Source organism: Marmota monax, unplaced genomic scaffold, assembly GCF_021218885.2.
Source record: "Marmota monax isolate L192 unplaced genomic scaffold, Marmota_monax_Labrador192_F-V1.1 WCK01_AAM20220418_F8-fsc00038, whole genome shotgun sequence".
Classification (NCBI taxonomy): domain Eukaryota; kingdom Metazoa; phylum Chordata; class Mammalia; order Rodentia; family Sciuridae; genus Marmota; species Marmota monax.
This window is the reverse complement of record NW_026692498.1, coordinates 6,016,832-6,033,973: the sequence shown is the minus strand read 5'-3', so window position 1 is coordinate 6,033,973 and position 17,142 is coordinate 6,016,832. Positions and strand designations below refer to the sequence as shown.

The window sequence follows — 17,142 nt, the reverse complement described above, 5'->3', positions numbered from 1 at the left end:
TTGTTAGGGGACAGGGATTCTCTAAACCAGTCTGAAATTAATGTAGTCTCCTCCACTATTTTCTCTAGGCTCATCAGAAACTACAGGCCTCACTCTCAGTGGCTGTGAATTCTGTCCTGAGTGTGGTGAGTGGAAGCACCAACAGCAGCTTCCGAAAGACATGTCTCCAGGCTCTTCAGGTTGGTAGGAGATTGGGGGATACTTATAAGTGCCAGGGTTTTGCTGGGTGCTGTGGCACATGCCTGTAATCCAAGCAGCTTGGGAGGATGAAGCAGGAGGATCATGAATTCAAAGCCAGCCTCAGCAACTTAGTGAGGCCCTAAGCAGCTCAGTGAGACCCTGTCTCTAAATAAAATACAAAAAAGGGCTGGGGGTGTGGCTCAATTATTGAGTAACCCTGGGTTCAATCCCCAGTACCAAAAAAAAAAAAAAAAAAAAAGTGCCAGAGTTCTAACGACATCCTATTACCTATCTTTGTAATGTATACAGTGCTTTCAGAATATATTTTCATTTGCTTCCACTGTGATTCTACATAGTACCAGGTCTAAGTGTTTTAAGAAGTGTTAGTTGAATAAATAGTAGTATGTTTACTATTTTACAAACAACAAAAATTATTTAAGATCTGAGCTTCCTTTAGGTCACATAGCTAGTTAAGAGAAAACTATGATTAGATTTGTGATTCTCAATCCCTTGTTGAAGAATGCTTTGCTACCTCTGGGTAACAGAATGCATTGGAAATAACTGAGCAACCATGCATTTTATGTATATGACAGTATACAGTGGTGTAGAGAGTATTGGAATCAGAGGTTTGGCTTCAAATCCTCACTCATTTGTGATTTTGCTTTGTGGACTTCAGCCTACATTTAACTTCTTTGAGCCTTTTCTAAATTGGAAAAAATAATAAACCCTCACAGGGTGAGGACTGAATGTGTGCTATCATCTAAATTTTTATATCTCCCCAAAATTCTTACATTAAAATCCTAACTGCCAAAATGGTGATCTGAGGAGGTATGGAGCTTTTGGGGATAATTAGGTTAGGTTCTGTCACGAATAAAATTAGTGCCAATAATGAAAGATGTTCCATAGAGATCCTCGGGCCCTTCTGCAAGTGAGGATGAAGGGAGAAGTAGGCAGTCTGCAAATGTAAAGGGGCCCCTTACTAGAACCCGACCTTGACTTCTAGCCTCCAGAACTGTGAGAAATAAATTTCTATTGTTTATAATCTCAATGGTCTGAGGTAATTTGTTAGAGCAGCCAGAACAGGCTGAGACAGTGAGAAACCACATAGCACTTGCTAGGCTCTTGATAAATGTTAGTTTCTTTCTATCCTTTTAGGAATATGTGCCAAACAATTGGAATTATCAGTGGGTAACATTCATTCCATGTTTCTTGCTTCATTTTTAATTTTTTTCTTAAAAAGTAGTATAATAGAAAATTTTAAATAATAACTAATACATTTATCACAATATAAATTTTTGCATATTTTATCACATATAGTTGTCACCAAAACATTGTATACTCATATGTAATTTGACATTTTCCCATTCTTTTTTTTTTTTTTTTTTTTTTTTTTTTTTTAAAGAAAGAGTGAGAGAGAGAGTGAGAGAATTTTTTAATATTTATTTTTTAGTTCTCGGTGGACACAACATCTTCGTTTGTATGTGGTGCTGAGGATTGAACCCGGGCCGCACGCATGCCAGACAAGCGCGCTACCACTTGAGCCACATCCCCAGCCCCGACATTTTCCCATTCTAACAGTCCTAGAATTTTGTTTTGATTAACCGATATTCCACTGTGTTGTTTTAATTTAATAAACCATTTCTCTAATGTTAGATATTTAAGTTGATAACATTCTTTCTGCTGATATAAATAGTGTTTCACTTAATATTTATTGTGATAGCCAGGCACGATGGCATATGCTAGCAGCTTGGGAGGCTGAGGCAGGAGGATCACGAGTTTAAAGCCAGCCTCAGCAATTTAGAAGGCCCTAAGCAATTTAGTGAAACTGTGTCTCAAAATAAAAAATGAAAAGGGCTCTAGGGATGTGGCTAGTAGTTACTCCTGGGTTCAATCCCTGATTAAAAAAAAAAAAAAAAAAAATTATGTGTAGTGTGTGTGTTGTGTATGGTGATAGCTTGGTTATTTTGAATTATTTCCAAGAATGTATTTCTACAAGTAGAGTTAGTGAGTCAGAGGGTATAAGTAGTACATTTTATCATAGCTTCACCTTTCTGGATCATGTGGATAACACCAGGATAGTTAGAAGAAGCTTAACTTTTATTCTACCTGTGAGATTTTGGGGTGGATCACTTCTTTTTGAATTTCAGTTTTCTAGTTTTTTGTATTGGGTGATTACCCTGGCCCCTTTTAATGTCTTGCAATTAATTCTATATTATAAAGTGTCAAAGATTATTGCTCATTCTAGTGGGTATAGACTATATTCTTTGATTCCTTTCCTCCCTAAAAGGATTGTCTAAGTAAGAGTTCTTATATTGGCCTAAGTGGTCATTGGAGCCTCTGCTCTCTTGGAACTTATTCTGCATAAAAGCAGTTTTATAACCCCTTCATGAACAGCTGGATCTCTTATTTCCTGTAGGCATAGGAGAACCAAGACCTTGGCTAAAGAATCTTGCTTTAGGCTACAGAAATGGGAAGACTTATGGGAGCCATAGCTACCTGTCTCATGTCAAGTACCCCCAGGCGTTTTTCCTGCCTCTCCTGCTCCCATAGAGACTAAGGAAACTCTGAATACAATGTGAAGAATATCATTGTTGTGTGCATCATCCTCTCCCCATTTAAATGTCCTGTGAGTACTTCTGCTTTGGTTTCCAGTACTGGAACTCAGCACTTTTTATCTGCCTATTTTAGGCAGCTGACACACAGGAGCTTGGGACCAAACTGCACAAAATATTTCATGATGTCACTCAGCACCGATTTCTTCACCACTGCTCATGTGACATGAAGCAAGTAAGTGCAAAGTAATAATCAGTACTTTGGTGGACAGCTTCCATTTTAATGTGTGGGGAACCTGAATTCAGGGTGGGAAAGTACAAGTACTTTAGATTTCACAGTCTGAGGCTAGTCTTTCATCAAGGAAGCCTGAGGTCTAGAAAAACTTTCTAGAATAAAGTATTACATAGAGGTTGAGAGCATGGTTAGACATTGCTTAAATTCCATTTATGCCACTGTCATTATTATGGAAGTTATTTTACTTTTCTTAAGCCTCAGCTTTTACAAATTTTTTTATATTGGGAATTGAACCCAGGGCCTCAAACATTCTACTGCTGAGCCATATCTCTAGCCCTTTTTAAAATTTTTATTATTTTAAGACAGGTCTTACTATGTTGTCCTAGCTGGCCTCAAACTTGTGGTCATCCTATCTCAGCCTCCTGAATCGTTGGCATAATAGGCATGTGTCACTGCAGGCAGCCAAGCCTCAGCTTCTTTATCAGTAAAACAGGAATGATGCATGTCCAAAATTATTGTTGTGAAATTTGAATAAGATAATGTATGTAAAGTGGTATGCACATAGCTACTATTACAATGGTAATGATATGGTTTGATTCTTGCATTTACTTTTTTTTTAATACTTATTTTTTAGTCGTAGTTGGACACAATACTTTTATTTATTTATTTTTATGTGGTGCTGAGGATTGAACCCAGGGCCTCACACATGCTAGGCAAGTGCTCTACCACTGAGCCACAACCCCAGCCCTTGTATTTACTTTTTTTTTTAATATCCATTTTTTAGTTGTAGGTAGACACAATATCTTTATTTCAGTTTTATGTGGTGCTGAGGATTGAACCCAGAACCTCATGTGTGCTAGGCAAGCACTCTACCACTGAGCTACAACCCCAGCCCTGTATTTACTTTTGACTAATAAAAATATACACTTTCATCTGTTCACCCTTCTCAATGTGGAGATCTAAAGTTGCATCAATTAAGATTTCTAGGGCTGGGGATGTGGCTCAAGCGGTAGCGCGCTCGCCTGGCATGCATGCGGCCCGGGTTTGATCCTCAGCACCACATACAAAAAACAAAGATGTTGTGTCCACCGAAAACTAAAAATAGATAAATAAATAAATAAATATTTAAAAAAAAATTCTCTTCTTAAAAAAAAAAAAAGATTTCTAGGCATGCAAAGTCAAGTATCTTCCACTTGTTTTGTATTAGATTCCTTTAAGGGAGAATCATAATAGGAAATTCTGAATATCTCCCAATTTTAGGTATAGCTGATAGTAGTGATCCAGTTGAAGTCCCACTTTTCTGACTTTCTTAGCTGTAACCTGTAGGATTGAGTCTTCTGGAGCTAAAGCATAAGATAATAAATAAAGAGATTAAAGATAAAATTATTACATGGTGGTTTTGGCCAAGATGGAATAATAGGGACTAGATTTGCCTCCTCCCCAAATTAACAAAAATTCTGGACATAATATATGCAATGGCTCTTAAGACATTAGATATCAGGAAATAAGTAGAATAGTCATTTGCAAAAGATGGAAAAAAATTGATTTTGTTTCATCAAGCAAAATGATTGCCCCCAGAACACTGCTTAGAGAATTTGGAGGACAGAGAACAAGGAGGGGGAATCTAGACAAAGCTTGGTGGTCTCCCTAAGATGAATAGGTGAAATTGGGAATCCAGGGATACTGTCTCAGTCTGCTGTGCAGAGAGGAAAACCTTATAATCTGTGGAGCATCAAGTAGAATATACTAAGAATACTAAGAAGAGTCTTATCTTAGGAGTGGAGAAAAACTAAACTTACAATAAACAGTCCTCTGTTATCATCTAACAACATTTGAAAGCAGAAGCAAGACCCAAAAGGATCAAAATGTTTTCAGATAATTCAATGGCATTACAAAACAAAGTTCAAGAATGTTTATAGGAATAGCCAGGTACACACACTTGTGATCCCAACTACTTGGGACGCCTAGGCAGGAAGACAAAAAATTTGAGACCAACCTCAGCAACTTAGTGAGATCCTGTCTCAATAAAATCAAAATAAAAAATAACTGGGAATGTAGCCCCAGTGGTAGAGTACTTGTCTACCATGAACAAGTATCTGGGTTCAATGCCCAGTACTGAGAAAAAAAATACCCATAACCTACCCAGGTAATATTTGTAGCACCTTAGAAGCCATAGAAAACTTACTGCTTTGCTAAGAATCAGGAAGAAACATCCCACAATGACAAAACAATCAAAACTGATCCAGAACTGACATAGCAGTTAGAATTAGTAGATAAAGAGATCACTAAAAGTTATTTTTTTAATATTTTGTAAGTTTTTTCAGTGTGGCCAATTTGAGGGGTGGAGTTTGATTTAGAAAATGATATGATATTTTTCTTTTACAGAGAATATCATGACTAATTATCAAAATATCTTTAGTGTTTCAAGACTCACATGGTAAACATAAAACTGCTACACTTATTCAAATAGTATATGTATATTCAGTGGAAAGAAAAAAGTCATTGGTAGGAGTTATTTCTTTTAAGATCTGCAGCTAATAGGATAAGTTGATGACACAGCACAATTTAATTGGCATTCCTTTTGGGAGTGAGAGATTAAATTCTTTATCCAAAAAAAAAAAAGTCATTTTAATGCATAGTGTTATATCTCCGTGGCCATGTCACAAGAGGCTTGCCAAGGCAGGTAAGGCTTCAGGCCTCACAGAACTGCAGTCAAGTGAAATCATAAATAATAGTATCAAAATTTACCATCTGATCAGTGGATAATGCTTTCAAGACATTCAATTAGCTTACTTTCTGTAGTATTTAAGCTGTTTACATTGATAATCACATTCATGTAGTATTTGCTACAAGGGAGACACAGAACCAGTTGTTTGGACTAAATATGATGAGAAACCATTCTTTGGGTTCCACATAATTTGTGGCAATCACGGACAGGCTGCTTAAAGAGTGATGTCTACTTTGTTCAACAGCCCTGTGAAAAGAAAACAAACTTTAGTACTATTCCAATTGACTTAGCTGGAGAAATGGGAGCTCCTTAAGATGTAGATGCATTTTACAGTCATTTTATGAGGATTTTCCTTCAGGTAAAACTACGACATTGCCTCTCATAAAACAGTTATAATTATAATTGTATTCCATGTATTGCAGAAGGTAGATTGACATGTTAAGATATGGAAGTTACAAAAAAGACCCAAAGCAAACTTTTAAAGATGAAAACTACAATGTCTGAGAGGAAAATTACACTGAATAGTATTAATTGGCACATAAGACACTTAAGGAAAAACACAGCAATAGAAACTACTGAAACAAAACACTGGGGTTTTAAAAAAAGACTATAAATAAAGAAATACTAGCATATCTGTGAGCTGTAGTACAATTTCAAGTAGCCTAATATGTATTATTGAGAAAGATAAAGAAGAAGGGGCTTGGTACCAGGGATTGAACCCATGGGCACTTAACCACTGAGCCACATCCCTGGCCCTTTTTATTTACTTTTTTTTTTTTTTTTTTTTTGAGACAGTTTTGCTACTTTGCTTGGGGCCTTGCTGAGTTACTTAGGCTGAGGCTGGCTTCTTCTTTTTTTTTTTTGCAATCCTCCTGCCTCAGCCTCCTTAGTCACTGGGAGTACAGACTTGTGCCAGAACACCAGAAAATATACTTGAAGAAATGATGGCTGAAATTTTTTCAAATATGATGAAATCTATAAACCCACTGATCTAAGAACTTCAATGAACTCTAAGCCCAAGAAGCATAAAGGAAGCAACACCAAGGCATATAATAATTAAATCAGTTAAAATCAGTAGTAATGAACTGGGGTTGTGGCTCAGTGGTAAAGCACTTGCCTAGCATGTGTGAGGCACTGCGTTTGATTCTCAGCACCACATATAAATAAATGAATAAAATAAAGGTTCATCAACATCTAAAAAATATTTTTAAAAATCAGTGGTAAAGAGGAAATCTTAAAAGCAGAGGGGGGAAACCCCATGTTATACATGTACAAGGAAACAGTATAAAGATTACAGCAGACTTCTCTTTGGAAACAGTGTAAGTTAGAAGACATGGTGCAGCATCTTTACAGTATTAAGGAAACCTCCTGACCTAAATTCTTTACTCAGCAAAATATCTTTAAAAACAAAGATGAAATAAATATTTTTTTCTAACATATAAAATATGAAATAATTGATTATCAGCAGATAAGAAATGTAAAGTAAATCCTTCAAGCAGAAGAAAAGTAATACCAAATAGAACCTAGGTCTACACAAAGGAATGAAGAACACTGGAAATCTTTATATTTACTATACTATTAAATATAAAGACTTTTTCTTACTATTTTAATCTCTTTAAAACATAATTGACTTTTTTTTTTCAATGCTGCGGATTGAACCTAGGACTCACATACTGGATATATGTCTTACCACTGAGTCCCATAACTGACGTTTTTTTAAATTTTTTTTTTTAGTTGTAGATGGACACAATATTATTTATTTATTTATTTATTTATTTATTTATTTAATGTGGTGCTGAGGATCGAACCCAGGGCCTCACAAGCACTCTACCACTGAGTTACAACTCCAGCCCATAACTGACTTTTTAAAAGCAAAAATAGTAACAATTTGTAACCTATATGCAAATAAAGTGTATGACAACAGTAGCACACAAGACCAGGAGGAGAGAAATGGAAATACGTTTAAAAGGCCTTATATTATATGTGAAATGATATAATATTAAAGGCAGACTGAGCTAAAAGGAACCATTAGATAACACAAGAAGGACTTATAACTAATAAGCTAGGGAAGGAGTTAAAATGGAATTATTGGGGCTGGGGTTGTGGCTCAGAGGTAGAGTGCTTGCCTAGCATGCATGAGGCACTGGGTTTGATCCTCAGCACCACATAAAAATTTAAAAAAAGATATTAAAAAATAATAATAATAAAATGGAATCATAAAAATAATCCAAAAAAGGCAGAAAACAAGAAAAATGAAAGTGAGCACAATGACACCAGTGGAAAACAGTTATGAAGAAGGTTTGTTTAACCCACATCATTTATCCCATAAGTTGGTCTAAACCCAGTTAAAAGATAGATTGTTAGAATGGATAAAGGGGGGCTGGGGATGTGGCTCAAGCAGTAGCGCGCTCGCCTGGCATGCGTGCGGCCTGGGTTCGATCCTCAGCACTGCATACAAAACAAAGATGTGTCCGCCAAGAACTAAAAAATAAATAAATATTAAAATTCTCTCTCTCTTTCTTTCTTTCTCTCTCTCTCTTAAAAAAATAGAACGGATAAAGGAGCAAGAGTCAACTATATGCAGTCTAAAAGAATCCCACTTTAAAGACACAAAAAGATTAAAAATAAAAGGATGGAAAAAGATATGCTACACTAATGAAAAGAGAGCTAGGGGCTGTGTTAATATTAGACAAAATAGATTTCAAAACAAGGGGTAAAGAGGTCACTTCATCATGAAAGCATCAGGCATCATGAGGACAGTACAGATGTTCTATCACAAGTTGAAAATGTTGTCAATCAAAATGCATTTAATAACCTAACTTACCGAACATCATAAATTAGCCTCACCTACCTTTAAGTTCAGAATGCTTGTATTACCTTATAGTGGTACAGAATCATCTACCATAAATCTACTGTATAAAATGTTGAATCTCTCATGTAATAGCACTGAGAATGATACTGAAAGTGAAAATAGAATGGTTGGTCAAGGACCATCTGTAGCCCTAAAGATTCAAGTACCTTTTATGAGAACTTTAAAATACATGAAACAAAACTAATAGAACTAAGAAGAAATAGATACATATTTATACTTAGATATTTCAACAAAATTTTTTAAAATGTTTATTTATTTATTTTTTAGTTTTCGGCGGACACAACATCTTTGTTTGTATGTGGTGCTGAGGATCGAACCCCGGGCCGCACGCATGCCAGTCAAGCACGCTACCGCTTGAGCCACATCCCCAGCCCCAAAATGTTCTTAATAATTGATAGAATGGGGGGCTGGGGCTGGGGCTCAGTGGTAGAGTGCTCGCCTAGCATGCATGAGGCACTGGGTTCGATCCTTGGCACCACATAAAAATAAAATATTGTGTCCACCTAAAACTATTAACAAATAAATATTTTTAAAAAATAATTCATAGAATGGGTAGAGAGAAAATCAGTAAGTCTATAGAAGTCATCAGTAACACTATCAATCAGTTTGACCTAATAGATGTTTATAAATCACTCTGCCCAACCACAGAAAAACATGCATTATTTTCAAGTATACGGGACATTTATAAAGCGAGAACATATTCTGAGTCATTAGGTAGGTCTCAATAAATTTAAGTTTATTTAATAAAGTCATAGGAAGTACATTTTTTACCACAATAGAATTATTAAAGTAAAATCAATAACACAAAATTTTAAAAATATTTGGAAAATAAATTAGTTATAAACACAAAATCAGAAGGGAAATTAGAAATAATTGAATAGAAGTGCAGTTTACCAAAATTTATAGGGTATTGCTAATGTAGAAAATGTCTGTGTGATAAAAGAAAATATTATCAAATCAGTTTCCTTACCTTCAGGTTAAACCAGAACAAGCAGAGAAAATTAAACACAAGGTAAACAAAAGACATGAAATAATAAAGATCAGAGTAGAAATTTTTTAAAAAAAGAATAATAGAGAAAAATGAAACAAAAAGGTGGTTCATTGAGAACATTAATAAAATTGATAAACATGTAGACAGATTAATCAGAGTAAATATAGAAGGCACCAGTTGCCAGAAACTAGAAAGGTGGCATCAGTTGCTCATCAGTATGAGCAACTCTACAGCAGTACATTTGACCACTTAAATGAAATAGACAGATTTCTTAAAAGATAGGAATTACCAAAGTTCACTAGGAAGAAACACCCATGTATACGTTTAGTTCTTTATCTATTAAGGAAATTGAATTTTTAGTTAATAGCCTTTCCATAGTCTCCAGAATATATAAAGAACTCTCAAAAATCATTAATAAGAAAAATGCCAGTTTTTTAAATGGACCAAAAATTTGAATATACACTTCACCAAAAAAGATATAGTAAACAAACATCAAACACATGAAGCCAACATCATTAGTCAAAAATTCAAGCAAAAGCCACAATTAGATATCATTTTATACCCATTTGGAATAAAAATACTGTATCACTGGGTGAAGTGGCATGCACCTGTTGTACTGTTTTCCCTGCTCAGGAGACTGAGGCAAGAGGATCACTTGAGCCCAAGAGTTGGAGGATGGTCTGGGCAACATAGCAAGACCATGTCTCAAAAAAAGAAAGAAAGAAAAAGTAAACAGACTAAACCAAGTGTTGGCAAGATGTGGAAGAACTAGAACTTTTATACCCTGTTTGTGGGAATGAAAGATGGTACAATCACTTCAGAAAATAATTTGACAGTTTCTTTAAAGTTAAATGTGGCCAGGTGTGGTGGTGCACACCAGTAATCCCAGCAACTCAGGAGGCTGAGGCAAGAAGATTGCAAGTTCAAGGCCAGTCTCAGCAACTTATTGAGGCCCTAAGCAATTTAGCAAGACCCTGTCTCAAAATATAAAAATTTAAGGGCTGGGGATATGTCTCAGTGGTTAAATACCCCTGGGTTCAAATCCCCAGTTTTAAAAAAATGTTTAATAAATGTTAAATGTGTACCTACCATATGACCTAGCTATTCCATGCCTGCGTATTTACCCAAGATAAATAAAACCTATATACACATAAAAACTATGCACATATATGTACACATTAACACTAATATTTATAGCATCTTTTACAAGTCCAAAACAGGGAACAAACCCAATGTCAGCAGGTAAATAGATAAGCAAATTTTAGTTTATCTATACAATTATACAATACTCAGTAATAAAAGGAATGAATTGTTGATACACAGAATATCTAAAAGCCATGCTGGGTGAAAAATCCAGAAATAGTTAAGAGTGCATCCCCTCACTCATACATTGCTGGTGGGACTGAAAATTGGTGCAGCTACTCTGGAAAGCAGTGTGGAGATTCCTTAGAAAACCTAGAATAGAACCACCATTTGGCTTAGCTATCCCACTCCTCAGCATATACCCAAGGACTTAAATCAGCATACTATAGTCATGAGGCCAAATCAATGTTCATAGAAGCACAATTCACAACAGCTAAGCTATGGAACCAACCTAGATGCCCTTCAACAGATCAATGGATAAAGAAAAAATATATATACACAACGGAGTCTTACTCAACCATAAAGAAGAATGACTTTATGACTTTTTCCAGTAAATGGATGGAACTGGAGACTATCATACTAAGTGAATAAGCCAATCCCCCAAAACCAAGGGCCAAATGTTTTCTCTGATATGTAGATGCTAACACACAATAAGGAGACGGGGGAATAGAAGTTCGTTGGATTAGACAAAGGGAAGAGAGAGGCAAGGGGAATAGGAAAGATAGTAGAATGAATTGGACATAACTTTCCTATGTTCATACATGAATACATGACCAGTGTAACTCAACATCATGTTCAACAACAAGAATCAGAAGATATGCTCCATCTATGTATATATAGTATGTCAAAATACACTCTACTGTCATGTATGTCTAAAAAGAACCAATAAAAAATTAAAAAAACTTTTCCAAGCCAATCAAATAAACAAATAGCCCAGGAAAATAAATAAAAATTATAAACATTTAATCTGTAATACAAATAAAAAATATTGTTGAAGAAGAGAGTGAGACCACTGGATAGGCGAACAGCTTGTGTTTAACTGTCAGGTCCAGCAGAGTTCCTTATACAAACAAATATACATTCACAAATTGCCAGTTTCTTTCCCTTTACCCCAGGAGAGAATGTTAAATGTTACTTGCCAGAGAGGGTCTTTTTGCTCATGAAAGAGCTCAAAGTACTTGTGGGCCAGTTGCGCTGGAGGCAGAGTTTGCACCTTCAGGTTGGTCCAGCTGTGCATGGAGTTGGCCAAGTTCACAAAAGTATAATAACCCCAGATGGTCATTCCCATAGTTAGATAAATGGGTCATGAAAATTCTGATCTGAAAGATGAATAAAAATGACCTCACAACATCATCTGCTTAAGCTCAAAAGGGGCTGTGGTTGTGGCTCAGTGGAAGAGTGCTTGCCTAACATGTGTGAGGCACTGGGTTCAATTATCAGCACCACATATAAATAAATAAAGGTCTATTGACAACTAAAAACAGTTAAAAAAAAATGTGTCAGCAAAAGCTCCAGGAAGCATGTTACCTTACCTTGGAATGTCATGGAAAGTACAATTATATTTTTATATGGAAAGACCAACATTTAACTTCTGTATCAAACTAACACTCAAAAATCACTTTTAAAATTAAAGTTCTTATTGAAGGCACAGTGATGCACTCCTGTAATCCTAGCAGCTCAGGAGGCTGAGACTGGAAGATCATGAGTTCAACGCCAGCCTCAACAACTGCAAGTCACTAAGCAACTCAGTGAGACCCTGTCTCTAAATAAAATACAAACTAGGGCTGAGGACGTAGTTCAGTAGTCAAGTGCCCCTGAGTTCAATCCCTGGTACCCCCCCAAAATATTAAAATTGTTATTGAGGGGCTGGGATTGTGGCTCAGCAGTAGAGCGCTCACCTAGCATGTGCAAGGCCCTGGGTTTGATCCTCAGCACCACATAAAAATAAATAAATAAAATAAAGATATTGTGTCCAACTACAACTAAAAAATAAATATTTAAAAAATTATTTTTGAGAATGGCATTCCCTCACTGCTTATCCAAAGTATAGTGTAACTTTCAATATCAGTTTTTTCCCTGTTATGGAATTAAAATCAAATCCCAATTTTTATTCTTAAAATTAATTTTAAGAATAGTGAAGTGCCAGAATTAAATCAGTTCTAAAATTAAAACATTGGTCCAGATATTTTCTGATGTAGATACATATGATATGTTGAAATGGAATCAGAGTTGAGTAAACTTTATTGTTTCTTTGTTGTCTAATGGGAGATTTTTTTTTAACTACAATAAAGGATTTTGATTATTTTCTCCATCAGAAATGGTGTTTGAGGGACTTAAAAACAGCATACTACAGGGATACAGCCATATAAATATTTATAGCAACACAATTTACAATAGTTAAATTGTAGAACCAACCCAGATGCCTTCAGTAGATGAATAGATAGGGAAAGTTTGGTATATATACACAATGGAACATTACTCAGCTTTAAAAGAGAATAAAATCATGGCATTTGCAGGTAAGTGGATGGAGTTGGAGAATATAATGCTAAATGAAGCAAGCCAATCCCAAAAAAACAAAGGCCGAATGTTTTCTTTGATATGAGGATGATGGCTCATAATGATGATGGGGTGGGGGAGCATGGGAGTAATGGGGGAACTTTAGATAGTGCAAAGGGGAGGGTGGGGAAGTGGGGGGAAAGGGGTAGGAATAATGGTGGAATGAGTTAGACATCATTACCCTAAGTACATGTATGAAGACACAAATGGTATGAAAATACTTTGTGTACAATCAGTGACTTGAAAAATTGTGTTCTTGTGTGTAATATGAAACAAATTGTATTCTGTCATCATGTATAACAAATTAGAATAAATAAATAATTAAAAAAAGAAATGATGTTTGAGGAAATTAACCTGATTTGCATATTTTATATATACATTTATTGAAACATCACATAGTACCCCACTAATATGTTCAGTTTTTTTGTTTAAATGTATCAAATTAATTTCATAAAACTAATAATGGTAGCACAGAAATTCATTACATTTAGCTAAAACCTTTTCAATATCTCTAATCCTTTTATGGTTTTTTCATACCTCAGTATTAACTAAAAATATATGGCATTTCAATTACTGTTCTTTTTGTATCATAAACTAAGGAAAAGTGAAATCTAGGTTGTTCTAGACAGACCAACCAAAATTCTGAATGTGATTACAGAGATAATCTGATGTACAGTCTATCAGGCATTGTAGCAAGAATTAAAAATACCAAATAAAGGAGAAATGACATAATTTCTATCTAAATTGCAGAGATTACTTCTGCATCTCATAAAAAGAGAGTTCCTTTTCAATAACAATATTTTATATTTGTTCCTAAATGTCAAATTGTTTTAAAATATATAAGTGGTTTAAAAAGTAATTTTACTTTTATATATATATATATGAATGTTCAGAGTGACCAAACTTTTAGAATACAGTATTTTATTAATTTTATTAATAAATCAGGAAAATAAAAGATTATAATTAATATTATAATAAATATAACATTTGAAATTGAACAGATAAATATAGAAGAAAAGTCAAAGGTTTCAAAAGCTAATGTTTGATATGGTTGTTTACTTACTCTTTTAACAGATTATGTTGCTTGATGTGGTTATTTTGGGCTATTTGGAAATAAAAATGGATATGCAGTTAAAAAAAGAGGCATATTCTTTGCTTGCATTTCTACAAAATTCTATAAAATGCCAAGTAATCTGTACTTTTTGTGTCAATGGTTGCTTGAAGATGGGAGATAGGAAAGTTGAAAGGAATCATTACAAAGGGCAGCAAGAAACTTGTGGGTGATAGATATATTCACTAACCTTGATTGTGATGATAGTTTTATAGGATATGTATATGTCAAAACTTACCAAATTGTATATTTTATATGCATGCAGTTTACTTTTTGTTAGTCACATACAGTTTCTAAGAAAGTAGCAGGGCCTTTAGCATGTCCTCTGGATTTTCTTCCTCCTCCCTCTGCCTCTATGATTTATTGGGGAAGTTTAGGTATCTGGGCAAAGGATCATGACATTTCATGGATTTGCCCATCTTCCTCTTCAGTGTGAGTGGAAAGACCCAGTAGAAGTGAGTTCCTGTTAATGCTCCCTTCACCACAACTTTCGTCATGGCCCTATGCACCCTCTAGGAAGCACTTTCCAGGAATGTGTTAGCTCAATGCAAATACTGTCACTGGTTTCCCTCCAATTTGGAGAGTTGCTGCCCATACCTTGAGCATTTTAAACTAATGTCCACTGTGTTCATTTCCTAGGGATGCTAGAAGACAGTATCATAAACTCAATAGCTTAAAAACAACAGCATTTATTCTCTCACAGTTCTGGAGGCCAGAAGTCTGAAATCAAGGTATGGGCAGGGCTACACTCCCTTCACCAGTTGTAGAGCAGAATCCTTCCTGCTGCTTCCAGCTTATGGGAGGAGCATCTTGGCTTCCTTGGCTTGCATCTTGCATAACTCCAATCTCTACCTCTATCCTCACCTAGTCTTTCTCCCTCTGTCACTCAAATATCCCTCTACCTTTGTCTTATAGGGATACTTATCATTGGATTAGGGCCCACCCTAATTCAGGCTTAAATCTCCAAATCTTTAATTATATCTGCAAAGACCCTTTTTTCAAATAAGCTCATATTCACAGAATCTGTGGATTTAGGAGTTGGATTTGTCTTTGGCAGGGGAGCATAATTCAATTCACTTCAGCCATCTGTATCTTCAGGATAAGGCATGTGCCATTGTCACAGGATCTGGGACTTACGGGAAGAGACAGACTCCTCAGGATCTAGGAATATTTCAGCTTTTGAATCCGTAGTACTCAGATCTCTGATATCCTAGCAAGAGTCAAAAAAGAAAAAGAAAAAAAATCCAATATGACCTCTTTACCCTGTTCTTTGGCTGTAGTGATGGGTCAGAGCCTTGGGCCATTCATAACCCAATTAACTTGGCAGACAGCTAGTAAACTAGAGACCTTACCAGTAGCCCTAAGTCTTAGAAGAAAGGAGCATTTACTGGATTTCTAATCTGTGCCAAGATTTTCACTTTATCTCCACAAAGATGTTATGAAAAAACAAAAAAGTTGTACTGTTTTACAGAAAAGGAAACTGGTTACAAAACTTTTGCAGTCTGCCTAGACTCACAGCTAGTAAATGGCAAGTTCACAATTTGTACTGACATGCCCTGGCTCCAAAGCCCAGTAACATTGTGACTATGTAGGACTGGGTAGCAAGCCCATGGAATAAGAGTGATCTTAAGCCAGCTGCACACATGATCATCACTGCTTCCCTCTGATAATGGCCATTTAGTGATAAATAACTTTTAGTGGCATAAGAGTGGCACCCAGTGGCTTCAGTTACACACTACAAGATCAAGGATAATACATAAAATTCTTTTAATGTGGAGCTAGTCCCTCAATTTCCATTAATAAAGAAAAGGTAGAATTGGTGACCCTCTTATGGGTAGTGCTGCTGTGAACATTTTTGTGTAGACATGTTTGAAATTCTTTTGGGTATATCTAGAAATGTAATTTCTAGTTCATATGGTAACACCGTGTTTAACTTTTTTTTTTTTTAATGTAGGAATTGAACTCAGGGCTACAAATGTGCATGCTAATAAGCACATGTTGAACCACTGAGCTGCCCTCCCAGCATATTTAACATTTTTTTGTGTGGTATTGGGAATTGAATCTAGGAGTGATTTACCACTGAGTTATGTTCCCAGAGCTGTATTTTGAGACAAGTTGTCACTAAGTTGCTGAGGCTGGCCTTGAACTTGTGATCCTCCTGCCTTAGATGCTGGTATTATAGGCATGTACCATCACACCTGGCCCTGTTTGTTTATATTTTTGAAGAATTTCCAAACCATTTTCCAAAGGTGGCTATACCATTTTATATTACTGCTAGCTCTGCAGTGGTTCCAATTTCTTCACATCCTAATCTACAGTCGTTTCTTTCCTCCTTCTTATTGCAATCCTAGTTGGGGGGGAAGTAGTATCTCAGTGATTTTGATTCACATTTCCCTAATGAGTAAGGATATTGAGCATCTTTTCGTGTCTTATTGGCAGATTATATACCTTCTTTGGAGAAACATCTATTCATATTCTTTGCCCATTTTTAGATTGGGTTGTTACTTTATATTGAACTATTAATTATTTATTCTGGATTTTAAAAGTACCTTATCAGATATGATTTGCATATATTGTATTCCATTCTTGTTGGGTTTACTTTTCAAGTGTCCTTTGAAGCACAAGCTTTTAATTTTCATGAAGAAGATACATATTTTATAACTTTGTATGAGGAGCTGGGAGAATTGGGTCATGGTCCTAGTAAGTATCTCTGTTTTTCTGTCCAGATTGGACCAACTGGTGTGGCAGAGCTCTGAAGGGCTACACATGACTAC

The 17,142-nt window shown here is 35.6% G+C and overlaps 1 protein-coding gene across 1 annotated transcript in view; it reads left to right on the top strand.

Moving 5' to 3' along the window:
- The window catches only part of Top6bl (TOP6B like initiator of meiotic double strand breaks), a 94,368-nt gene that overhangs the window by 72,546 nt on the left and 4,680 nt on the right, over positions 1-17,142 (top strand). Inside the window, exons 12-13 of the mRNA XM_046445137.2 lie at positions 69-179; positions 2,869-2,967. Coding sequence (XP_046301093.1) covers positions 69-179; positions 2,869-2,967 — 210 coding nt within the window. The remainder of the gene's footprint in view (positions 1-68; positions 180-2,868; positions 2,968-17,142) is intronic.